This window comes from Taurulus bubalis (assembly GCF_910589615.1).
Source record: "Taurulus bubalis genome assembly, chromosome: 19".
NCBI lineage: Eukaryota > Metazoa > Chordata > Actinopteri > Perciformes > Cottidae > Taurulus > Taurulus bubalis.
Window position 1 is genome coordinate 8,106,450 of NC_136607.1, and position 27,881 is coordinate 8,134,330.

General features: G+C 40.5%; 1 protein-coding gene across 1 annotated transcript in view; it reads left to right on the forward strand.

Moving 5' to 3' along the window:
• The window catches only part of cntfr (ciliary neurotrophic factor receptor), a gene marked incomplete at its 3' end in the record, with an annotated part of 202,516 nt that extends 175,728 nt beyond the window's left edge, over positions 1 to 26,788 (forward strand). The window contains exons 6-10 of the mRNA XM_079234913.1: positions 311 to 477; positions 6,577 to 6,740; positions 19,769 to 19,837; positions 20,223 to 20,337; positions 26,658 to 26,788. Of these exons, the coding sequence (XP_079091039.1) occupies positions 311 to 477; positions 6,577 to 6,740; positions 19,769 to 19,837; positions 20,223 to 20,337; positions 26,658 to 26,788 (646 nt within the window). The remainder of the gene's footprint in view (positions 1 to 310; positions 478 to 6,576; positions 6,741 to 19,768; positions 19,838 to 20,222; positions 20,338 to 26,657) is intronic.
• Positions 26,789 to 27,881: the final 1,093 nt, after the last annotated feature.

A 27,881-nucleotide genomic window follows, 5' to 3' on the forward strand; every position in this document is an offset into this window, starting at 1 on the left:
CTAAGTTTGTAACACCAACGTCATTCTGTTTGAATAATGTTGACGAGTGGAAAAGAGAGAACAGAGAGACGTTCAGCTCAGCCAGTCAACAGGTGGCGCTTTGAGTGATGCTGCCTGCTTTATTTCTACGCCAAAAGCTCCATGTTCTCCTGAACAGTGTTTTTTTTGTGTGTCCTTTTTTCACCAAAAAAGGGCTTACTAAAGAGGATTGTAATTTTCCTTGAGAAATAAAGTTGTAAAGTCATATTTACATTCTTTTTTTTCCCTAATACATCTGCTCCTCACTTTTCATTTCCCTTCTCCCCTCCAGACACAACCTGCGCTCACTGGATGTGCAGAAAGATCCAGACCATAAGAATCGCTGTCGTGTACGTTTCCCCGAGGTCTTCTCCAGCTTCCCCTACAAAGTGAATGTGACGGCAGTCAATGCTTTGGGGAAAGCCTCCACCACAATTTCTTTTGAAGAGTCCAGTATAGGTAAGAGAGATGTTGTGTAAAGTGTTCTCATGTTGTGGTGTTCTTTGACACGTTTGTAAGCAAATTTGATACAAACATTATGCATGTGCACGTTGAAGCACTGATATTATTGTAAAACTGATCATTTTAGTTGCCTCCTAACTCATTCAGGCTGCAAAAATAACGCTTGTCGTTGAAGTTTACAAACGGCTCTTTATTTGAACTTAGATCAGGGACAAATGAAAGATCCTTTTCCCACACAGATTGACAAAAAAAATTGGCAACCGAAATATAAAACGAAGATGAAGAGTGTCGAGGCATCTTTTCGAGGATGCCAACCCTTGAGCAATGTTAATGCATTTGTTTGTGCACAGATGACTGATTTCATTGACTTCTTGTTCCCTTTGGAGATTTGTTGCACACACAGTTATGCTCGGTGCCAGAAAGACAAAAAAAAAATGGAATTTCAATGGCCAAATAACTGTCAACCATCTGAAAGGAGAGTGCACAGCTTCTTTTTCTTCTTCTTTTTTGCTTTAACCAACAGCATAGTCCATTAGCAAGCAACCCACTGACTGTGCACCCCTGTCATTACCAAAGGCTCTAGATAATAAACATGCTACCTCTGAACCTTTTCCGCAGCAAACAGTATTTAATTGAGGCTTGGACAGGATGTGACCGTCTGCTTTTTCACTGAAAGTCCCAGATAATCCAAACACCAGCTGCAATGGAAGCACATTTCTGTCATATTTAATGTAAGAATTAACTAGAAAAGTTTGGGACTTCGTCTCCTTTTTTTTGGTTTCTCAGATTATAAACCTTCATTGATGTGTTAAGTAGTTTGAAAAAGAAATGCAGTTTGGGATTGTGACATTTTTTTGTTCACTTAGGCTGCAGAAGGCTACATAATAATAGCAAGACTCTTAGAATTCATAAGCGACTCAGGCTGGAAAGCAGTGAAGAGGAGAAATCCATTTTAAAGAAGGATTGAGAAGTACTTTAATAGATAAGGGAAGTTCTGCCAGCAGTCCTCAGCTCTGTTGTATTGCTCAGAGTATGGGTATGCATGACGCATAAACACACACAGACACCAACGGGGCTGTGTGGAGTGTGTCGACCGAGAGGGTGAGGTATTGAAAAAGAGTGTGTGTGTGTGTGTGTGTGTGTGTGTGCACGTGCGTGTGCGTGTGTGTGTGTGCGTACATAAGTAACCAAATGAGGCAGTGACATGCTCTGCCAAGCCCCGGACACAGGACTCATGAAAATGCTAATGCTAGCCGGATTAGCGCCTTGGCTGAGGAAATATCCCTCAACTATTGGTGATAGCAAAACACCCCACTGCTCCTTTTTCTTTCCCTCTGCTTTCTCTTTCTTGCCCACATGCCCTTCATGTGATTTTATACTTCTCCCCTTTGTTCCCTCCTGTTTGGCTTCTTCCTCCTTCTCTGTCACCAGCCACATCTTCTCAAACGTGAAAATGCCATTTGTGTGACAAACGTCCAAATTATTTTCAGATTTATTTCTTAAAGTTTTGCTTTTAAATCAGGCGGCAACCTCCTATTCTGAAAAGTGGAGCCGGTAGTGAAGTGCCTTCGACCATTCCTCGGATTGTATAGAAGCGTATGAGGAAATCGTTGAGTTAAATTACAGCTTTGATACAATACAATGGTGTAAAGCTAAAGCAATACATGATCACTTGCTTTTCACTTTAGTATAACTGACAACACAATGCAACTGTTGTGATCACAGGGAGAGTTGAGAGCAACATAAACCTATTTTCTATTCAGACTTGAACACAAGAACAGTATCTTGCAAATAAGAAATACTTTGAAAAGATCAGTGTCTTTATTTTTTTATTTGATTGAAATTGCAGGTTGAAAGGCCAAAACCAAAAATGTAGTTTTCAAATGTCTTGCTGTGTTCATCTATTTTCTAAATTGTTTTAAGTGTTTCAAATACTTTGCCTTCTCTCCCCCTATTGCTCTCCTCCCCCATATCTGCTCCTTGTTCCTGCATTGTTAAAAGTCTTTCCCATGCCATTCTAAGTTGTAAGCCACATTCATTATCAGGGACAACGAGGCAGATCGTAAATAAATAAAACAATTTCATGCTTCCTGGTGCACTTCAGAATTCTGAGTGGGAGTAAGAAGATTCTCAACTGTCCTTGTTCATCCGACCAAAGCCGGGATGAAATTAGAAGAGAGTGTGTGTGTGCGTGTGCGTGTGCGTGCGTGCTCTGGGTATAGTTACAAAGAGAACCCTCAAGGAAGTTTCAGACTCATCAAATGATAACTTAAAGCTTTCCTGTGCCAGGATGATCAAACAATGACTGATCTTGTCTTAGTGTAAAGACTTCTAAGTTAAAGCTTTGTTTTACCTACATTGATTTTCTTTGTCAACTCTGACACTAGCCAACCTGAGCATGATTGAGGACTATATTATGAATTAATTGTGATTAAATGAATATACTGTCGACTAAATTTCAAAGGGGGGAGGATGTAGCTGCAGTAGGCTTCCTACAACACCATTAAATCATCTGTCAGGTTCATCCTTTCAATTAATATGATGTGCTCATATTCAGGTTTCATTTGTGGTTGCTTTGTGGTGGTTTGTGTGCAGGTCCCAGGAGGAGCCAGCAAATGTTGACTTCAGTCTATAGAAGTGAAGTTAAGTTCAGAGGATAATAACAGCCGTGTAAAATGCTTTAATGCAACAACCCTTGGGCTATTTACAGTTGTTTTTCTCTGATATGCTCCAATAAGGAGCCCGGACTGCACTGACAAGCTGTTTTGTTGTTCCATACTATTTATTTAGCAAATAAAAAAAGTCAGTTTGTTGCGATATCTTGCTGATTTCAGCAGACTCAGCAAGGAAGGTCAGAGATCAGCATTGTCTACCAAAATAAAAAAAAAGCCTTGGCGAGTTTGAGAGACATAATTGCCAAGAGATACACTATTTACTACCATGCACAAAACGTAACAAGTCCAACAGCCTCTGGACAGCAGCGTACTTCTTACCATTGCAACTTCCAACAGAAAATCCCGAGAGCTGCAGTCCTGCTTCATATTAATAAACACCACAAGGTAGAGATTAGATTCTGTTTTTTATCCCTATTGTAGTTGGGTTAGGGTTAGTCGGGAAAAAAGGGTCGACAAGCGTAGTCATTGCGTATGGTATGGTACGGGTAAAGTAAAACTCCCTGGAGTCTTAGTTTTCCAGATATGAGAACATATGCAGTTGTATGACTGTCATCTATCATTTAATTAGCAAGACGGAAAACCTGACAGAGAACTTTCAGATGGACTTTTTAAAATTCCCATTGATTCTCTTTGCCTATTGTAGCTTTAAACAAATAGGACAGCAGCCATTAAGGACGTAGCACTTCTAGTAATTTAATTATGTGAGTAGGAGAATTTGTGTAATTTCATTGCAGTGAGTCCATTAAAGGAACCAGATTAGTGCTCTACTGCTGGCATGCTTTACATATTCAGTAAAAAAAAATCACTAAAGACATACCATTTACTGTACACCCACAGAATGTGTTATGCACATAGAATAGAACGTCTTACACACTTCATGTATAGTAGAGTTTAGTCACAGTTACCTTGTGCCGTACTTGCACAGCATCACTACAAGATTCACAGATTCCACTTATTTTTTCTTTTTTTTTGTCCATTTATTTGAAAGGAAATCTGTGGTGTGGTGTACAGGGGCTACAGGGTTTCTAGATGTCTTGTTATTTTGTTTTGTATCATGCATACAAACCTGGCTGCATTAAGTAAAAGGACTAGCTGCTGCACAGTAATGTTTTAGAAACACTACAATCAGATATTCAGATGATGTACTACATTGGTAAGCCTACAGATCTCTGTTTCTGTTTTACTGCTTGATTGCTGCACAGTCTTAGCCACCGGGACAGCCTTTAAGCTACCCTCTTTTTTCTGTTTAAAAAGAAAGATTAGCCACTCTCCCTCCCACTCTCTTGTTCCATTTTCAGCAGACAGTGAACATAATGGTCTCGCAAGTAGCTGTTTGAAAGATTAGACTTTTATGTTACGGTATACCTGTTCACTTGCATCATCGCCCGAGAGAAAGAACGGGCCGCAGTGACTGCTGCAACATGAGGCTGAAGGGAGGAAAGGGAAGCGGTAATGTTGACGCAAATTTGAATGAACAGAGTCGAGGGAGTCATGACAGACGTTTTCAGGCCAAGCAGAACAATGGGATTTCATAAAGTTATACACCCGTGATCACACATCGTGGTTTTTCTTCGCCTCATTACAACACCTTTTATATTTCTTTACCTGAATTCATTTGACTTTCGTTGACAATCGAGAATTTGCAGCTCAGAATTGAGAAAGATGGCTTACGTCTATTTCCCTGCAACATTCCTTTAAGTTGAATAAATGGACACTGCGAAAGTTGTTGAGCACGATAATCTGCTCCTCGCCGCGTTTCACAATCATTTTTTAAATCTGTTTTGGTCCGTGAAGTCCTGGGCTCTCATAGTCTCACTCTTCATTTAGGTCCTTTCCGTCGTTCAGCTCTAGTATTAATAGAAGTGCTTCAAAAGAAGGATGTGTTCATTACTCATGCAACACAAAGCTCATACTCCGTTTCAAGTCAGATGAATACTTTAAAAGCCTTTGAGACTCCCCACCCATACAGATTTCTCTCTGTTTTGTTCTGTCCTCGCGCATGTTTCCTTCTGTTACGTACTGTTGGACAAATCGGATGTGGACAAAGAGGATGAGTTTCTGATCTCTAGTCTCCACTGACTTCACTTTGGTTTCACTTTGCCTATATGCACTGTACTTTCTTTCTCTCTCTCTATTTCTTTCTCGCTTTCTTTATTTCTTCCCATCCCTATTTCATCTTTTTACACAATCACTTGAAGAAGGTCACAATGAGATGAATATCTCTTTCTCAAGGGAGAATGCTGTCAGTCTGCTTTTATCTTTCTTTTTATCATCTCCAACGGTCTTTCATATTTTCATCATTCATTTCATGAAGGTTATACTGAGAGAGACGCCTGTTTGTTTGCTTCTGTCTGTGTCGGTTTATGTGCCATACGTATGTTGTGGCGAGTTTCACCCAAATTGATTTCATCCTCTTGTACTTTATCTTTACGTGCATTATCAGACATGTTGGTTGCTACTGCAGCTATCCATTCCCTTTTGAAATATCATACGTGTGTCTGGCTGAGAAAAGGTTTCATGTTGCTGAAGTGGTGGGCCAGTGTGTTCCCTAGTGAGAGTGATCCAACAAAGACTTGGTCATTCAATATCTTGTGAAAAGCATTGAATCGAATTCTCTCAACTTCTCTGTCTGCATGTCTTTCTCGGTTGACAGGTATTCAGAAACACAACATGTATACAAAACTGTCCATCAGGGACTCGTGGTTCCCGTCTTCTGCCTTTATCCTCACCGCTTTCTTTTACTGATAAATAAACAAATATCATCCTCATCCTCCCTCTAAATATGTATTTTCCATTGGAGTACATAGTAAAATAAGGAGAATTGTGCAACAATGTGTTAGCGACTGAAATACCCTGACTTTTAGTTCCTAGTATGAGTCAAGGTTAAAAAAAAAACGGCATCATGCGCCTCAATAGCATCTTTCATTAGACCTTCCCTCCCTTCTCTGGCCTTCTCTTCCCTCATGTTTCAAACTCCATGTCCCTCGTTTATAATGCAGGTTTTCTGTCAAATACTTGAAGTCTCAAGCCAGGAGGCGTATTCACACAGAAATGCTCTTCCTGCATTATTGTGGTGTGTTGTGATGTGGAGCGGGGGGGCGCCAAAAAATTCAAATGGGTTGAACTCTGAGCCAAAGCGGCCGTGACCGCTGCTTGAACTGATAAAGATGGATGAAAACATGTGTTTCTCAATTTCCAAAACTGCACAATAACAAATTGGCATCACATCGAGTAAAAACAAGGTTCGTTACAAAAGTCCCTGAAACGTAGAAATCGACAGCTAGCTGCATTTCCTCTGTAGCTAAGGTGGCACTGCGCTAAGCAGCAGTTCCAGGGCAGTAAACTCTGCTCCAAAAAAATGCTGAACTTGTATGTGTTGGTGGGGTGCCCCTTTAACTAATCGTTCTCATTCACCGCACAGTTAAACCGGACCCCCCGGAGCGCGTGACGGCGACCCCGATCCGTTTCAACGCCCGCAGGCTGGAGGTGTCCTGGCAGAGCCCTGCCACCTGGCCCGACATCGACAGCTTCCCTCTGAAATACTTCCTTCGATACCGGCCGCTCATCAAAGAGCAGTGGCAGCATGTGAGTAGCCCTGCTATGTCCGTGTCCGTGTGTGTGTGTGTGTGTGTGTGTATGTGCGTGTGTGTGTGTGCGTGTGTTACAGAGTGTGTGTTGTGGTTTGGTATTTGATTTTGAGTCATGTTTCAACACATTGAACTAAAAACGGAACACATGCACATGAATCACACATTGTGAAAATGAGCTCCTCGCTTATGAGTAACATAGCTTGCCCTAAAAAAAAAGTCTGTCTGACACATGTAACAACTATGCAGTAAGTAAAGGGAGTTTTAAACGGTCAAGAGTGTTTGTCCAGATACAGCTCCATTACCAAAAGCTGTAAGTCAACATTGAAAAACACCTGTTAGATTATGATTCATTATATGCTATTTGCAAACCTCTGGTGAGCACGTATCATTTTTTTTTTTCTGGATGTGGTGTTCTGAAGAGAAAGGCTGGTCTCCCTCCTTTTTGCAGATTGAGTTTCACCTCATTGCAAAAATATTTCTCGAAAGGAAATGGCTCATGTTCCAGAAGTAGGATAGATTGTTATGAAAAAGTTTAGTTTTTACAATTTCTTTGTCATCTATAGACCTATAGGGATGTTTTTTGAGCTAAAGAAAAAGAGACTACAGGGATTTTTCCAGAGAGATGCCTCTGAGAGCAGTTAGCAGTTAGATGTGAAATGATCTGAACCTGTATCTGTTTGAGTTTGATCCCTAGTCAGACAGACATAATCGCTCAGCTTCTTTGGTGTATGTTACTGAATCTGACTGTTTTTTTTGTAGGTTCAGATCCCTCAGGGCTTCGTATAGTAAAAGCACATGTGTCCACTATAGGATTCCTGGGATGAAAGCTCCTTCAGCTCAGGTCTAACATTGCAGCGTTATTATCATGCCCGTCAATGGTTCACAATGGTGTTGTTCCAAGAACTACAGACTATCGCATGGGAAAACACACCTACGTATTATAGAAGAGTACACATTTTCTTTTTCAGTCTTTTCTTTCGCTCTTTCCATCCTTCAACAAGTGTCTCTGTCATTACCTCACCACCTCAATATGTCCTTCCTTTGTTCTCCCTCTTTCCGATGTCTTTCCATTTCCTATAAGAGCAGCTCACACACCTTAATGTGGGGGTATTTTCATCTGTCGTTTGTGTCATTTGTTCAGTATAATAAACATAAAATAATGTGTATAATATCAGTATATGATTTTCCCGGTGATTATTTGACACCACTCGGTGTTGCTTTTACATCTAGTTCAAACACAGCTGAACTAAAGATGTGAATGCACCTGAGAGGAGTAAACCCTCAAGACATTCTTGATTTTAATTCTTCTCCTAATTAGGCTGCTTGTAGTCCGTTCCTGGGGGCTTATTGTTTAAATTAATTACACCACTTCAAATTATTGATTCATTGTTTCAAGTGATTCATCAAGTACAAGGATTCGCTGATTCCTGCTTCTCAAAGGTTTTGCTGAGATTTTATATTATTAACCACTGAATAGTTTTTAGGTGTTTAAGTGTTCAAACAAAATGCTCAAACTGAAAAGGTTATTTCAACCTCAGGGAACTTGTGATTGGTATTTGGCATTATTTTTCTGACATTTTCAAAAGAAGAAATGGAACAATATGTCACAGTTAGGGATGGGTATCGTTTGGGTTTTTTCCGATACCGGTGCTAAACCGATACTTTTAAAACGATACCGGTGCCTAAACGGTGCCTGAACCGATACTTTTTTATTGCCAAGGCAATTTTTTTTCTTTAAATTGAACAATATTATTAACTGTTTAAAGTATACTATAGATATAAATAAATAAGTACATACAAAACACGCTTCAAACTACAGCTTCACACCTTTTAACTTCAAACTATAACAATATATATTTAAAAAAAGAACAGACACCAGTCCAATCAGGTGGCCTGATGGGATCGTGTGCAACAGAACTCAGATTCTGTTGGATCCTAAAACTGCTGCTTTACTGGACTACACGTCATCATTAATTTCAACTGGAGAGATTTGTTCCATCAAGCCAAGGACGGACGTTCAAAAGCTTGTGCTCGTGTCTCCAGCGATCTCTGTGTGCGCGCACTGTGTGTGTGAGCGCTGGAAGCCCCGCCCCCTCGAGCCCCGCTCTGCATGCAGGCAGACAGAGAGCAGAGCAGTGTGCTCTGATCCGCGCTATTTCAATAATCGTTTTTAGCGTGCGGGTACCGCGCTACCTTTTTAGTATCTATATACCGTGCAACTTTACAGAGTAGTGTAAAAAAAAAAAGTATTTAAATCGGCTCAGGCACCGGAAGGAAGCACCGAAATCTGCGTTGCTTTTCGGTCCGGTAGGTACCGGACGTGTTGGAACCAGTATGGCACCGGTTCTCGGTACCCAACCCTAGTCACAGTACAACGCATTTCATTATCTAACATTCACCACAGTTATTTAGCTCCATGTTAGATCTATGCTGTTATACCTTTAGTCACACAATCACACATACAGTTATTAACTACACAAATGTCCATTCAGTCTCTCTTTCTCAGTCTCACAGCAGTTGAGAATGAAGAAAGTCATAATAACGCCTCAGATCTGTGTGGTTTGAATTGGTGATTAAACCTGACACACAGTCTTACTTCCCCTTGGCTCCCTCAACACTAATCAATCAATATGTGAACTGGTGCTTTAAGTGAAAGGTGGGAAACCTTAAGTCAATATTTGGATTGGTTAAGAACACATCATTTGGAAATTACACAAATACAGTGGATGACTGCTGAAAAATCGCAGGGTTTTCGGCTTTCGCAGTGTTCTTTGATGGAAGTCTCCATGGTGATGCTTTTTCATTTTTGCAGCAGAAAGTGTATTTTTCAGAAGGGGGAACCACTTTTGTACGGTGAACATTTTATGGTTGCACTTCTGCCCCTTTCATGAGGAGTTGGCTAACAGTGTTAGTCCTCACTCCGGCAGAGAGTGCTTGTTAATAGATATGTAATTGTCTAACATGAACACAGTGTCAGCCTGTTGAAGTGCAAACGAAATGGCAACTGGCCGTTACAGTCATTCCCATCTTTTCTGTGGCGTCGACTTCTTATGACAGAACAAACTAAAAAGTGCCATAAAACCAGCATGTTAAACCAGCATGTTAATGCATCTGCCATCTCTTGATGAATGCCGGTGAACAAACCCAGCCTGCCATCGCATGTGCACTTCTCATATTGACATATCATGGTGTTGCCATTATATTATATATATATATATACATATATATATACATATATATATATATATATATATATATATATATATATAAATATATATATATATATATGTATATATATATATATATATATATATTATAGCGGCGTTTTGCTCCTGCCATTATACTACAGACTGCATATTTAATGGCTAGTTGCATTGTTGTGCAAAACATTTGGGTTTAAAGCTGTGACATAAATCATCAGGTAGAATTAAATGAGGTTGCCAAAATAAGATGCACTGTTTATTGGCCCCATATAAACTTCATTAATTACAGCCTCAGAGGTTGAATACTAATTGAAGTGGTTAGTATTGCTGAAGAACTTGCCTTTAATGTGGTTAGACAGCAGAGCCGGGTGAGAATGACTTTCACGTGCAACATTTTGAAAATGTGTTTTGAGTTACAAATGAAAGCGCTGGCGTGATCAGATTGATCTTTTGAGGAAACCATCCATCCTGCTGAGGAACGAAGCGACGACTGGCCCAGATACTAAGGGTGATGGAGATTCAGACAGAAGGAGGAAAATGGGGGAAAGTTTTGAAGTTGAGATGAATGGAGTGAATCAGAGAGGGAGAGAAATGGGAAAGGATAGCAGACTCTGGGGGATGCCATAAAGAGAAAGAGAGGCAGTATATATATAAGTGAGATAGGCATTAATAGATAGCATTTGAACTTAGGTTATAGGATGGCAATCCCCAAATGAGTGACAAAGAATGGGATAGCGAGAAGGTTGTGTTAAATAAAGCGTAGAAGCCTGACACTAATTTGATTATAAAAGTTGAAAGAAGATTGGATGGTGGATGAGAGCGGTAAGTAGAGAGAGAGAGAAGAAAAAAAAGAGAAATGCTCATATGGAGAGTTGGCCTCAAATAGACGGATAAATAGATGAAAGTGTGAGAGACGAGAAGAAAAAGGGAGCACTACGTTGAAAGTAAAGTTTCAAAAGCTATTGATTACAAGGGGTTTCAAGTTAAATGAAGATAGATGATGGTTCAAGAGAAGAAGAGAGAGAGGAATGAGAACAACTGCTGGAATATGTTAAACCATGAAAGTGGGTGAAACAGAGAATTAAAGAGAGGGAGATACTTCAGATCTAACCAAGCCATTATTCTTCCAATTACAGAGATGTATCCATTATAATATATCTGACATAACCTATTTATTCAATTGGTTCTTACTTTATGTACTGTTGCCTAGAGTGGCGTTAAAAGGCTGGGGCTGAGAATGTAGATTGAACAGGAATGCTAAGATAGTCAGTAAAGATAAGCTCAGTTTCAGTAGATGAAGGGCAACACACACAGGAAGTGTATGACACTGGAACGTGCTCGTTGACATGCATTGACTCAAGCATTAAGGCTCCAGAAGAGTGGCAATTTCATTATCTTTTGTCCCCAGATAGGCACATCCCTGCCACCATACCTCGATTACTTCTGTATTCAGTGGTGTGTGCGCTGCGGCCTTCGATTGAAGCAAAGCAAATGATGTTAAGTTTTTCACTTAAGTGAGTAATCGAAAAAGGCTAATTTGGTCCTTGGACTACCTTGATCATCCACTCCATAAAGACGGTGATGTCTTTCCTTTAAGCTGCAGCTTCAAAGAGTCCGAAAAATACCAAGCAGTCAAATCTGACTTTATTATTCAAGATGCGGGAACAAAATTGCCATTTTAAAATGCATCTGTATGCATGTAAATGTTCAGTCAGTGAATTGTTCCGTTTCCCATGGCCTTGTTGTGTTTCCATCCCACCCTCAAACTCCCTTCACTGAGACGTGAACTCAAGCTCTCGCTGCAATTAAGGCGATGGTCCAGTAACTGTGATAAGAACAATTTCAGATTGCTCAATATTCTCCCTGTTGTATGAAACTGCATCTGCTGCACTGTAATTGCCCTTTGGGGATGACGCTGAACTCAACTGAAAACTCATTTTACAATGCAGACACTGTCACGCACGGAAACACCCCAAGACAGACGGAGAGGAACACGTACATGCACATACGGATGCACACGCGCTCTTTAATGCTGGTACGCATATGAACGAATACACACGTGCACACAAACACACTCGCAAGTTCTTGTTCTTCCAATTACAAAGATGAAGAATAAAAGATACATGCAAATGCTATCCGAGCGCTCTTAACACGCAGTGAGTATATGTGCATGTGTAAAAAAAAAAAACGGTCACAGATTATCCATATTATGTTAACAGACATTCAACACATGCACATACAGCTCACTGAGGGAAATACATTTAAAATCTCCATCTCATCAGTGAAATTTATTACCGAGTCCTAAAAATTGTGAAACAGTCTGCCTGTGCAGGGAGATCATTTCAATGTTGCCAATGCCTATGATCTTGTTTCAGGAATTTTGAAAAACTGTAATGCAGCCGTCAACCTTATTCTCTCTTGTTTTAAGATACTATCACAAATGGGGGGAAAAACATGTTTTAAGATAACAAGACTTTATAGCCCCACTGTGTCTGCCTTGTCCACCCATAAGCTGTCCATGTACTTTCACGCCCACGCATACGTCAAAATGTTTACAGCAGAGAAGGGCGGTGGAATATGTGTCGGCATCGTCAACACAGCTTAGCCCTTCATTCATTTATTCATCCCACATTTTGTCTCCTTTGTCCTTCTGTCTGACATGCTGCATTCCCCCTCTCCCAATCCATCTCTCTCACTCCCCCTCACCTCCCACCTCACTTTCATCGTCGCTTTTTTTCCTTCCCTCTTATCAATTTCCTTCTCTCTTTTTCCCTTCATCCTCATCTCTCTTCCTCTTCGTCAATATTGCCATGTAATAATGGCATTTGTATGTTTGCCAAAAGTCACTTTCATCCTGCAAGCACTTAGGTGAATCAATAGTGAGCCAGGAGCTGTGTGTGTGTGTGTGTGTGTGTGTGTGTGTGTGTGTGTGTGTGTGTGTGTGTGTGTGTGCGCGCGCGCACACATGCACACACAGACACAAGTATATTCACATAGATATAATGTATGCATGTGTATATGTGCCTGGGTTATTTTTTTCTCCTTTTTTTGTGCGTAACATTATTATCACGGCAAAGGAAAAGTCGAGATGGACACTGAATAACTTGACATTGAACGTGATGAAAGCCAAACAGTGGCTCTGATTCTGTCCTGTTCATCTTTTTCTACCCGTGTCTAACCTCCCCCCTCTCAGCAATCTACGGTTGTACCGTCTCCCACTCATTCATCCATCCATTCATCCATCCACTCTTCTCTCTATGCATTTAGCCAGCTATCTAACCATCCATCCTTCAAGCCATCCATTTGTATCTGTGGCTGCACATGATAAATGTTTAGACCTTGTTTGGGGAAAACATCCCATATAAAGGACACTGCCACAGACAGCTCATTTATCAAATCTGTCTAACACACACACACACACACACACACACACACACACACGCGCACACACACACACATACACCGGACAGTTTCAGTCCTGCCACATGGGGAAGTTATCATCATTTAGCTCTGCTGTCAAAATATATCATAGTTGAATTGTATTATTTATATTATGTACACACAGAGATACAAACTGTAGTCTGTTGGCTTTGAAATAATCTAATAAAGGTATACTATACTGTATATCACTTTATATAAATCAGATTGTTTTACTTTGCATGTTTATCAAAAGAGAAGTAAAAAAAAGAAAGCGTCACCCATCAAAGAAAGATTCTCTGTGTTTCCCAGATTGGAGTTTTGTTATCTATTTGTGCGTTGAAAGTCTGACTGTGTCGGGTTAATGAAGATGATTGGGGCCACTAACCTTTCCTTGGACCCGAGTGATTTCTGTATCACCATGTCAATCTTTGGGCGCGCTCATAAACTGGGTGCTTGTGTCTCATGGCCAATAAAGTTTGGATAGAATGAGCATTTCAGCCACCAAATGAAACACGGGAGCCCCAACGCTTGTTAAGATCCGACAATTTGGTTTGATTTCAACAACCAAGAATTTAAACTGAAAGAAACCAGTGGCTGCCTCAATGGGGAAAAATGTATTGGTCATTACATTTTTTTATTTAAACACAATCTGCCCTGGAAAAACTGTCAGTATTGGTTAAAAATGTAAGTGTAAATGTTACACACACTGTATATAAGGCATTTCTTTGAAAAAAAATAATTGGAGGAACTTTTTTTTGGCCCAAAGGCAACAGCTTCTGATGAGCAGCGCAGCTCGCTTTAGACAACTGTGGTTCAACTGGCGCTCAGCAGTTCCACCACTTACCACGTTCTGTCAGGTTCGGCTTCATCATGCGTCGCTCAGCGGCCGACAACACGGCCGACAACACGGCCGTCCATCTGACGATTTCAGTGAGTGACTGATGATCCAATTACAGGCTTTCCGACAAATAACTCAAATAATGGGGCAGCCTTCGAGTGTTGAGCAGAAGTATTCATTGCTCGCTGCGCTGTGGCTAGCTGTTTTCATTGGATTCTTTCCTTCCAGCTTTGACAACCTACTACACGGCAACGTCGATAACAATTAATGCTATTTGTCATTTGTCTTTCGGGTTTGATTTTCTGACAAAACGTCACTTGATCGTCAATCAGCCACTTAGAAGTCTTGGATGTCAGACTCATGATGTCAACATCCCTTAATGTTCAAAGCAAACAAACAGTCTAATCAATTATGTCCATCAAATATCAGATAAGTGTTTCATGATTTCATACATTCCTAATTTTTCATTTATTTGAAATTCATTGTCAAAGCTAACAAATCGTACAATTGAGCATTGACAGGTCGACGGGATCGAGTTTACAACACCTCAACGGTTTCCTCTTCCAACTGCATGTTGAAGTGTCCCTGAGCGCGGCAGTGTAACTCAAGGCTGCTTCCATTGTGCCAATTAGTTGTGTTTGAAGTACAAGTGGGTTAATGGGAGATTTTGTAAAGTGCTTTGCAATGATATCAGCATAAAGAAGCTGTATAAATGCAGTCCATCTACCGTTATAAATCACTGACTAAGAAACAAACATCCCACTTAGCTTTTGACGGTCATGTTTTTTTGTTTTTTTATTCAAGCTTCATTTGTTCATATATTCATCTCCGTAAAAAAAAAACTCAGAAAGAACTACAATTAGAGAAAAAACATGTCGGTAGCAAGACAGAAGAAAGTTGCGTAAGAAGGAAGACGGGGGTGAGTTCTCATTTAGATTCTATCTTTCATGACGCCATGGCCGCATAAACCCGAGTTAATGTCGAGACCGCCACATGCCCTTTAAGGGTGCAAGGTCTAGTTCGGGATCTTCAATTAGCTGGGGGGGGCTTAGCTGCCTTTTACAGTAATTGCTGCTATGGCGAGTGGGGCTTCAAAGAGAGAAATTCTGTCTGAGAAATTACCCCTGGTCTTGGCGTTTCTGTGCGTGTGTGTGTGTTCTCAAATGGGAGGAGTGTGCGGTGGAAAAATGGGAGCTGTCAGTCAACCTAATGAGACCAACCTTCTCAGTGCACACACATACACACAGAGCGCCATCGGGCCAGTGGAAGTGCCATATAATTGGGTTTCCTTTCCAGGACAACAGACATGCTCACTGGATTAGATCTGACCACCGACGCCAATTTTCTCCATGTCTCCCTCTCTCTGCTTTTCCTTCTCTGTTTCTCTCTCTGTTTGGCCTCTTCATTCTTCCATATTCTTCTGTCTGTCTACTCTTCTCTTTCTACACATGTTTTTTCTGTTGTCTGCCTACTGTTCAGCCTCATCTCATTGTCATGTCCATTGCTGACCTACAGTAAATGTATGGTACCTTTTATTTATTTATATATATATATATATATATATATATATATATATATATATATATATATATATATATATATATATATGTGTATATTAATCTATATATGACAAAATATGTTATCGCAAATATAATCACCCTGATGCAGGTTATAATTACAATTTTCATGTATATCTATGGTCTTATTGGACCCCTAGTATGCTCTGTTGGTGGTGGTAATCATAGGGACCAGCTGGAGTTCCTTCCTTACATTTAATTTCCACATCACAGTAAGATTCAACTTTATTGATCCCAGTGGGAAGGTTGTTTGAGGTTTTTGCAACAGTAAACACAAGCACAAGATAGGATAATGAATAACTAAGGAACAAGAAAAAAGGTTATTTTGTCGGAGTTATTGGGGCGTGCATGACAAGAAAGAGAGGGAAGAGGATATGAAGGAAAGGAAAGGAGGGAAAGGAAGCGTATAGAGGAGATTGTGGGAAATAAAGGATGTGTGAAAAGTAAAGGGTCACTTCTTTTTCTCACAGTTCCTTATGCAATCCCTGAGGAATGTTCACGTCTCCTCTCTCTCTCTGCCCCTCTCATTGTCTGGATTTGTGTAGAGGCTCTTGTTGTGTGTGTGTGTGTGTGTGTGTGTGTGTGTGTGTGTGTGTGTGTGTGTGTATGTGTGTGTGTGTGTGTGTGTGTGTGTGTGTGTGTGTTTGAATTTCTAAGCTTCTCTGAAACAATATTTCAAGTTAGTGAAGTAACTCAAATTAAACTCATTATAATGAAATGTAATTGTGTCATCCTGTTCTTGTCATTAAGTTTGTTTTTATTTTACTGTTTTTTTTAAACTCACAACCCAGCAAGTTAGCCGGAGGCAGCGTGTGCACACTTTCTGTGTTTACTTACGGCAGCGTTTAGATAGTTGCTTGATAAGAATGGCTTTGGCAATGCCGTTGTCCTACAACTATCTGGCCAAACCTGATAGCAGCCGTTGAGTCTTAGGCCAAGTCAAATGTTTATTCAGCACTCATCTTAAACTGTGGCTTCTGTGGTTTGGGTTGTTTTTGCTGCAAAGCAGCTGTTGAACTTGGTCGAGGGAGGAAGCAACGTTGAATTAGCATTTCCATACATGTTCAAAGGGTTCGAAAGATCCAGGTGTGCTGCCTCTCTGGTGGATTCCTGCAATAATACCAGGCCGACATCTCTGTTTTCTCCAGTTCATCGTGAAACATTCATGCTCACATATGCTGTTTACAATGAACAGACATATGGTGTTTATGCAGGAAATGAGGATATTTCTCCTAAGTGAGGTCATTTAGGGATCATTACTTTCAAAGTGGACCATTTTGCGGCCATTCTATTTGGGTAGAATATTTATTATTATCATCATTATTGCATTATATCTAGGGGGGTAGGGAACAGAGTGTATTTACACTGAGTCGATGGAACATGATTGTGGCAAGGTAAATATTTGGGTGTTGGGAGTGGCAATGTGTTTGTGTCACTTTCCTTTGTGCCAGTGTGCGTGCATGAGTCACGGGTCTCGCATACGCACACAAATGCATGCGCGAAAATTGCACTCACTTTTTTCTCGAGAGCTCTAAACAGCTTAGTCTACGACATACAACAGCCTTAAATAAAGCATAAATAATCACACATACACATGCAACAAGTAAATATACATCCCTTCACCACCACTGCCACAACACACAAGCTTAAAAAATGCATCTCCTCCTCCCATCTATCTCCCCACTTCCCTGACGCTTTCTCAGTGGCCTCCCTCCTCTCCCCTCGCTCTCCCTCTATATGTGATAGTAAGTGCCGCTCACACTTCTCCCTATTTAGCAACGCAGCAACACATCCATCTCCATCTCTGTTCATCTGCAAGTCGTTTCCGCCATATACAGTATTCCTTCACAGTACTCCCTCGCTTATAAACATATCCGTAGTTCACATACACGTGCACACACACACACGCACGAGCACCAGTTCCAGATCAGCCCTGCAAACACAGACAATAATGCGTCAGACATATACTGACTTAAGCGTAAACATGTGCATGCAAAGAAACACATCCACACAAATGTTTGAGAACATTTTCCCAAACTGGTGTATGTGTTTTAGTTTACTTTCATTCGTATCAAATGCAAGCACACACGGAAACGCACACACAAAAATATGAAGGCACATGCACAGAATTACATGAAGACACGGAATCAAGCAGACATACGTGTCTGGCTGAACTTCCACAAGATTTCACACGGTAGACATTAGTATGCAAACACACACACACACATCAGAACCAGGAAGGAATGCTGATAGAAGCTATGGTTCGATACGCTGGTTGGACTACACATAAACAGTGGAAGTTTGAAACCTCAAAGGCTGCACACACGTCTGTTAACACATACATGCGCAGACAAAGTCTATCCACACATATACTGTACACACACAGCACTCATGTCTACTTGGACTACTATTGCATTCCACTAATGAAATTAAGCCTATAAATGTACCGCTCGGTTAGGCAGATAAAGCCTGAACTTCCATCCACACATAGGGTGAGTGGGGCGAGGGTCAAAGAGTCGGAGCTGCTAGAGAGAGGCTGTGAAGGCAAAGTTGAAAACAGAAGGGTCAACTTTACAGAGAGGGTGAGCGATGAGAGACAGATTACAGGAAGACAGAGGAGGCACAGACGCTGGGGATGTACGGGAGGGGCTTATTTGTCAGATCGACTCCAGATTTGCACATCCTGAACTACTGAAAGGGAAACTCCAATCGGAGGCTTGGTTACGGCTGGTGGTTAGCAAAAATGATATGGTGTGTGATCAAATCACAGACTCTTCTGAGCGGCGCCAGAGATATCAAGAACATTTAAAAGGGCAGCTCTGTTTTATTATAACTTTGGTCTTGTTTTGATTAGTTTTGGCCATCCTGTCCATAATTTCCGCATCGTGAAATACACAGACTCACAATTAACTGATTTAGTGAGTGTTAGTGAGTGTTAGTGAGTGTCATCAGGACAATATGAGATCAAATAAGATTGAGAAATGGCTGCTCTTCCAAAATGCATTGGTAGTATCGTTGAAGTGAAGTAAATGTATCACTTTTGAGTTTTGTGTTTACAATATACTGCACCTTGTCAGGCTGACACAATAACAAAAAGTACTTGTTAAATTAGTACAATAAAGAATTTTAGATTAACTCAAGCTCTAGTGTGTGTGTGTGTGTGTGTGTGTGTGTGTGTGTGTGTGTGTGTGTGTGTGTGTGGGGGGTGTGTGTGTGTTTGTGTCTTTCTTTTGTTGCACTGGTAGACTGCAGAAGGCAATAGGCATGACACTAAATCATTTAATTCAACTTCAGGAGTAGACAATTCATCACCCTCCTACTCCCAATTTTTCTCAAGTCTTTCAGATACAGGCTGAAGGCAAAAAAAACAACACATGCACACACACACACACACACACAAAACTAACCGGGAATTAGAGAGGCAGCAAATCATCCTCTCATACACTCCCATGGTTCAAACGTTTTGTTCATTCTCTTTTGCGCTCTGCAAATTAAAGTGTGCACAAAAGGCTTGCAAATGTTGGCATGCATTACATTGTGTTATACAATTATGTGGCATTGATGCCAGAGCTTTCTGGGATAATCGTCAATTATGCCACTGGTATTTTGCAAGTGTGTGTGTGTGTCTGTGGAGGCTGCGGGGGCATCGAGGTTCAATCAACTCAGCAGTGAAATGTAAAACACTGCAAGGATAAAGCAACAACATTGACCTATGCACAGAATAATGATGAAGGAAAGGTCTCTTATAAATAAATAAGCAGTGAGTAAAAGTTGTGTACTGTATTGCACAGCTGAATCTATGCGTCATTAAACATTAACAGCTCAGGCCAGGATTGCTTAACTGTGCACATTATTTATAGGTAGACCTATGGGTGGAATGTATGACTTTCTGAGCAAAGTTACTTGTTACCTCATGGCTGCCTTTTGGAGCTGAACATTTTCATGATTCATACTGACCACCTGCTGTCTTCTTTTGGCTGTTTAGGTGGAGCTATCTGACAGCACATCCCACACTATCACCGATGCCTATGCTGGGAAGGAATACATCATCCAGGTAACATCTCTTGTCTTGCCATTTTACCTGACTGATCAGTTAAGAGCCAAAAACGACCCACCATCGGAAACAATCCATCAAAAACACATAAAATATAAATATATACCTACAAATGTATTTGTATATATACATACTTTATATATACACATATACAGTATATATATATATATAAATATATATATATATATATATATATATATATATATATATATATATATATATATATATATATATTTATATATATATAAATACATATCAATACATATTGGTCTATGCTTCATGTTTTTGGTTTATACAGCCTGTTCTTTTACTGACTGTTCAAATTATATTTAAGCTTATTAATTAATGCTTCTGATTTGCTAAATACTGTCCTTGTGTTCAACAGGTTGCTGCCAAGGACACAGAGATTGGAACATGGAGTGACTGGAGTGTTGCTGTCCACGCCACACCCTGGATTGAAGAGCAAATTACTTCCACGACCGAAGTGGACATTCCTACCGGTAGATTACAGCCTGTTCCTTTTATTCCTACCTATCGATCGCTTTCAGAGTCGGTGGCATGAGTCGGCTACATGTGTATGTGGCCTTTAGGAAATTATCGGTGTTGGCACTGTACTGTCTGAGCTGAGCATTTAGTTTCTGAAAACACTATCCAATTCACACTGACCCATCAAAAGACAGTCTGAATGAAAATATTTGGTCATAAACCAAAACATTGATGAATGAAAAGTTTGACCTGAAAGTTGGAGGATCACCAAAGTGCTTACAATTCCTCCTGTGGGGACATGAATGTGTTTAACAAGTGTCATGGAAATGAATCCACTTATTATTGAAACATTTCACTCAAGATCACAAATACCAAACTTAACATTGCATGAGAGGAAAAAGTAAAAGGATTACATGAGGATACATAGTCTTGAAACTATGAACGTTTGTCCAGAATTTAGTGCCAATCCATCTAGTATTCCACTGGACAAGTGAAAATGTTTAAATGCTGGTGGCGTTAGAGGAAAAGCAATCAGTAAAGTCAATAGGGGTCATCCTCTGGGCGCTATGAACGCCTATACAAAATTGAATGGCAACCCATCCAATAGTTGTTGAGATGTTTTAGTCAGGACATAAGTGGTGGACCCCTGCTGACTGCTAATGTGGCTAAAAGGTTTGCGTTAGAAGAATAAAGATGAGAAAGAGGCTAAATGCAAATAAGTGTCCTTAGAGTAGCCTATAATGTATTGAGATGGCTAGTTATGAATAGGTAATGATACACTTTTTAATTCCCCAAATATGCAAGCGTAAAGTTGACTAGTTAGAAGAGAGAATGGGAAGATAAAGATAGAGTGGCGAAGGGCTTAGTGCATGACTGCGTGCATGTAGAAATATTACAATAGTATTTCTATCACGCTGTTTGTTTTTTGTCGCATATCCCAGCAGGTGAGGAAATCATTATGATGATAATATAGTATTCCTATAATGCTTTGAACATTGTTCTTTGTGCCCACGGCTGTCACGCAGTAAATCCCCTGAGCCAGTTAGGTATGAAATTAAGTTTTGTTAATAACTTTCTTTATCATTAAATTGAGTACACCATAAGCGTTTGATAGCCTTGAACTTTTATCGCAGCTTAAGCCACAAGATCCCGCCGCCTCCAGACAAATCGAGCCACATCAACCTGAGCGCCTGAACCAGGCCTCAGGGAAACACTGCGCCATCTTTTAAAAAATGCTCACGTCCGTCCTGCAGCCTCAGATCGCTTTCGGTTTTATTTATGCATGAGAAATTATCATTTAACATTAAATTCACTGCAGGTTTATATTATGTGTGTCTCTTGACACACACAAACACACACACACACATACTAGGACACACTATATTTCAAGGATTTAGCTGGTTGGTGTCCCTTCTGCGTGTGGCAAAGATCAAGGATGACTCTCTTGTCGAGTCGAAATCTCTCAACGCACCGATGATCCCTGAACAACATATCCACTCATTCCATAAAGGCTTTCATTCTTCCAAATGTACAGAAGGGAGTGGTGATCTACACCATCACCAGTTGCATGTCAGGCTACAAGCAAACACTTTCATCATGATATTGGAAACAGAACTTTCATGCAACATTTTGCAAACAAAGGTTTTGTTTTGTTTGTGGTTAAAAGCTACTTTGTATGTCTGTGTCACCACTTTGCTGACTAGTGTCATGCAAGGTGGGCTTTTGCACCTCCAGCCAAACCCTAAAGTGATGTCACAGTGTGCTGGCCACACACTAAGTACACGTCTGCATCGATGCAACAAGCCGTGACCTTCAACCAATGGTCGTTGGCAAAAATGTGAAAACAAATCTGGATTATTCAAGGGTCAACAGATTTGATAAAGTACAAAATGTACAGGGTAAAAAGCACATACATCGATCAAGTACAGCTCTAGGAGCAATATGGCAGACAATAAAACCCTCCCAGTAAGTGTCCAAAGAAATCACTTCCACCCCAGAGGAGAGACGTTTTATTGATAGGTTACTGCCTAAGAATAATCACCAAATGTAACTATAATGTACCACATAACTCCGGGGCAGACAACTATTTGCTTCTCTCACTCAAAGCGTATCTTCAGCTCTAAAGATTTAGTTATTGTTGATCAAACTAATTCAGTCTTTGGGTTTCTTTTAAATGCTCTTTATAAATACATTTGATTGATTTATAATATCTTTCTAAAGCAAGTCTCTATCAAAGTGTAAAATATGCATTTGAAAAGAATTTCTGAACCCCTGACCAAACTGTAAGTCCTGACTCTAAACCTACACTATTGCATGTCAACATAGTGATAAATTCACTTGAGCAAGCTTTATTTATCAACCGTGCAACTTGGCTTTTTAGTCCGCCAAGTAGAAAGAAGGCAAATAAGATAATTAATATCATAAAGCTGTGACTTACTGACACTATGAACCCAATTTTTAATCCTTCTAAGCAAAGATTCAGTCTGTCTACCTTTCTCGCATCACGCTGCCGTCCGTTGACGTTTTTCAACAGTATTACAGTCCAACAGTGACTCCTGTGGGTCATGAGCAGTACTGCACATGAATCATCACAGTCAACACTGAATGTGCTTACGCATGCACGTGCAAGTACACACGTACACAGTACCTTCCTCTGACAACATCCAGAGTACACACACACAGACATTTAAGTACACACGGACACAGTACCTTCCTCTGATAACATCCAGAGTACACACACACACACACACACACACACACACACACACACACACACACACATAAACACTGACTCAGTACTCAGGGTATTATTCTTGTTCTTGAGTAAAGAACAGGAGGTTATTGGGATGCTCCTCATGCCTCGTCTCAATCCAGCTGCAGCTTCTCTGCTTCCCTTTGATTTCTCCTCGCCCTGTTCTCTCTTTCCCGCCTATTCCCTCTTTTTATTCCCAGTCTCTCTTTTAGTCTTTTTCTCTCTCTGTTCCTCTCACTTCTTCTGTCGATTGATCACTCAACTCTCTCCCACTCTTATCGTGCGTCACCTCACCCTTCGTTCCTATCTCTATTTCTGGCCTTTTGCCACCTTCTTTACAGATGTTACTTGCTGGACAAATGATTACATCTGTTGTAACTGCTTTGTTCATATCTCCCTCATAGTGTTTAAAATAAATGCAGTTTAGAAGTAATAAACATTAGGTATACCTGTTTTTATGCTAATTTTGAATTTGTGCATTAAAAAAAGAGTATACGTAAGTCCAGACAGGGGCCATCAAACAAGTAATTGTTCAGTTTGCACTCTGGAATTGGAAAGATTGCACATTAATTAGAATCCCATCAGTAGGGAAACAAGGAAAATATCCTATTTCCTGTCCACAACTGGACCGACTTTTTTACAGCTGACCAGCTTGTTAACATCTACACACTGACCGATATTACTTGGCTGCTCTGTCGAATAGGAAATGAAATGACTTCCTGTGGCTTATTGATTGTGTAGCTCACAGTCTAAAAACACAGTTGAGCTTTCTCCGTTTCCTTTCTGTCTTTCTCCTGTTTAACATCTTCCACATTCTTTCTTCCTCCTCTTCCTTTTTTTTTGTTTGTTTCTGCTTTTTCCCGTTCATGCATCAGAAGGAACAGGTCACCCGTACCTCATGGAGAGTTGTCCTTACGCGCCTGTTCTGTTTCCTGGCATCAGCAGCCTAATTCCACTCCAAAAGGATAGCCCAGTGACAGACAGACGACATTTAGAAATCTCATCCTCAGCGATTGGATCATCGTTAGCGACCGCATTCCACGAAGTAAAAAGCCGATACAGTCGAGGCTTTAAAAAGTTGCAGCCATTCTTAGTGCTGCAACCATCTAAGATATAAGTGTCTGCCTCGCCCACTCTGTGAGACAGAAACTGGACACTGTCTAGCACCAAACACCCAACACTAGATATCACGTCTAATATCCCTCATGTCTCGATCTATTTATAATGAGCAGAAACCACAGCTACATGTTAAAGCAAACGCTGAAGTTCTTTAAGGTCCTCCTCTGCTGCATGCTGGCTCCACTTCATAGGAACACCACTACATATTACTGTGACATCATTATGTCTTTAAGGTGACAGAGTATTGAGAAGGGAGGTGGGCTTTCATGCGTTCAGGGTTCTAGAAGTAAAGATCAATCATCAGTCAGTGTCTCCGTCAACAGTGTTGGGCGAAGGACATAGTTAGAGCATTTCCGAGGTTGTAATAGACACGAAAAAGAACCAGCAGTATAAACATTTAGTGTCCGAGTTAGAAAATACCTGTTTTTTTATTTAAAAAATGTAATAAAGCCTTTACTACAACTCCCAAAGTGCATTTGGATACAAAACATCCAATCACTGATCCTAAAGTGCAGGTGTGTGCACCGCCAAGGGCAAGCGAAAGTTAAAGTGTAGGAAATCTGAAAATAAATGCCGGTTAAATCAACTAACCTTTTAGAGCAAAGGTCAGTTTGGGATGAACGTGGCATCGCCGCCTCCGTTTTCTTGTTCAATCAGAGCAACATTTTGCTCTGATTGGCGCCTCGTACCGGCTGCATCTCCATACAGCAGCAACGGTAATTGATGCTCATGGGCATAGAGCTAAACATTTTATAGCCATAAATTAGATAAGCCGACAATATTATGTATCCAGGAGACTTCTGACCTGTTCTGTGGTGAGTATATTACTAAGTGAAAACTTAACCTGAAAGCTCTGGCAACTGAACCAGCAGCGAGGTGAATAAAAACATTGGCTCATCGTGCTTCACTATGCTGTGTCGAGAAGTTTCCATTGACATAACACAGAGGCTGACTGTCTTATAATCGTTTTTACATTTAAATATCCTAAAGTCTCAGACTTCAACTTTCCCTTCAGGCAACTTAAGCTTATTATCTTCTCTCCTCCAATCGCCACCCATCCTTCTGGCTTTCTCTTTATTTTTCACATCTCCCCCTCACTTCTCTGCTCTTCACCGTTTTTTCCTCCTGACTGATGATCATCCATCTCCTCCTCACATCATTGCCTTGTCTCCCTGTCCCCGACTACCTTGTTACATCAACGTACACCCCATAACTGTCTCTCCTCGTTGCCATCACATTATGTCTGCATAATTTGTATTTCCTCCACCACTCCAAAGCAAAATGTTGTGCTGCAGGCATGAAAGTATTGCACAGAGCTGCTGAACATGGTTAATGTGTCTTACTTCTACTACTCTCTCTCTCTCTCTCTCTCTCTCTCTCTCTCTCTTTCTCTCTCTCTCTCTCTCTCTCTTTTTCTCTCTTTCTCTCTCTCTTTCTCTCTCTCTCTCTCTCTCTCTCTATTTCACACCTGGCTGCCTCTTCCTGACTCCCAACACAGTGCTACACAACAGTCATTAATTAGAAGGAGAGGGAAATCATATTCTCTCTCCAGTAACAAAAATGCTGTGGGTTCAAGACTCCGCTGCAATCAATATGCATGAGTTGAGATCTACTGTGCTGCCTGCATCCGTTTTATAAAACGTTAAACTGGGATATTTTTATTTGTCAAGTTATGTAAAAACCAAGCGCACTAAAACTTAAGCACATCATCATTTTCAGCATATTTATGTTTGCCACAAGCTGTTAAAGAACCCGCCCCATACACTTTAACGTAACCATATTTAGCTGGAAATGGAAGGGTTTCTTTTCATTTTCTTTAAAATTATTATTTTTATTATTTTGTTATTGATTTACTGTTCTGAGATATTACCAGGACATAAAAGTTATTAAGTCTCGGCGCACTCAAATGACTTACATGGGACTTGAGATAATCTGTAAAATATAAGGGAAATGAAATGTAAAAATATAAATAGACAGCATATTATTGCTGTGTAAATGGGGAGATTTTTAAAGTGTGTATTCGACCGGCATTTTTACTTCATACCCCTCCTGCGCTGTTCACTGTCTCCTTTACCTCAGGGATTTTAGCCCATTCTCCATATTTTCTCTTTTCTGCTCTGTCCTTCTCTCTCCCCGTTTCCTCGTGGGTTTAGTGTGAATGAGATTTTTTTTTCTTCGTCCAGTTCACTTCATAACTGCTTTGACAAGTCCCATATCGACTGCGCTCGCAGATTGGAATTGATTCCACTCGGCACTGTATTTTCCTTTCTCTTTGGTTCTTCCGGGTATGATGAGTGCTTTTCAGTGTCCATTCATCAATATGACGTGTTGAGTATTTTACCCCTTCGGAACAAATGATTGTGTATGACCACAGAAAAAGAAGAAAAAAAAGTTAGGGATTAAGAGGAGGTTCCGTAAAATATGCTCAGTAAGGTTTATTGTGTTTTCTGATTGTTTTTCCAGAGACTAAAACCTCCCCCATACCGTCCTCCAACGCACCACAAAAGGCTGAACCTCCAGTGGGCAGAGCTGCCAGACTCCTCACATTTTTCTCCCCTTTGCTGTTAGGAATGCTGCTGCTTTTCATGTGGTGAGCAAACACACACACACACACACACACACACACACACTTCTTGTAATGAGTCTAGAAACCCCTCGTCTTTGAATTCAACAATTCAGTCATTCAGTCACATATTGGCAAGTCGATGCATGCCTATTGATGGCCGGAGCTTGTTTAATAGAACGAGAGCAACAACGATTGGGGCGAGTTTGTTTTATGACTGAGCAAGACGTTTTTCTTCATATTTTTCTGCAGAGCCCCTGAAGAGATTGAGATCAAATTCAATACAAGGCTGTCCCATTTCATTAATTTTACAAGTTTTAGTGTATAAATCATGTCGTAAAAGTACGTCTCCTGCCGATGATGTAGATGTTGAACAATGAATGTTGAAATGCGGAATGTCGTGGTTCTTAGAAACGCACACTTGTAATGGTTTTTCCACCCTATTTGAAAAAAGGAAAAACACTGCCAAACAGCAACCCTATAATAAAACTTTAATCAAATGACATTAAACATGGCTGCATCTCTAACTGAACACAGCCGGGTTTAGTTGGATGAATATGCAAAGACACATTCTTGGCCATCCTATCGTCCACTCTACGACAGCGAGTCCTGCTGGGAGTCTGTTCTGTGCTGTTTACACACAGTACTAGCTCTACAGATCATGAATGACAGATCACAATGTGTTTCGGTACTACAGGTCAATGCTGGTTTATATTTCTGCTCCAGTGCAGTACAGAGGGAACTATTCTGTTGTTTTGCTCCACTGCATTTATCTGAAAAAATATTAAAATACATTACAATGAAATACAATGCATAGTTGAGGAGTCTACCACTGGTTCCACCAAAGAGACATATCCCCTCTAAACTGTTACATGATTTAATATAGATAACTGTTTAAGGCCCAAAAAGGTTAAATGTGCTAACACAAAGTCAGGCTTTGACTAATTTGTCTACGTCCGGACCGATCGGCATCCTGTGAGGAGTGCTGGCAGTGGAGGCCACGGTTTAGAGATGACGCAGAGAGCAGACTCTTTGTTCTAAACAACAATGGCGGCACCTGAGCGTAGATGCTGCAATAGCATCAGTTCCATCAGAACTGGAGAGTATTTGTTCATTGAAAGAAG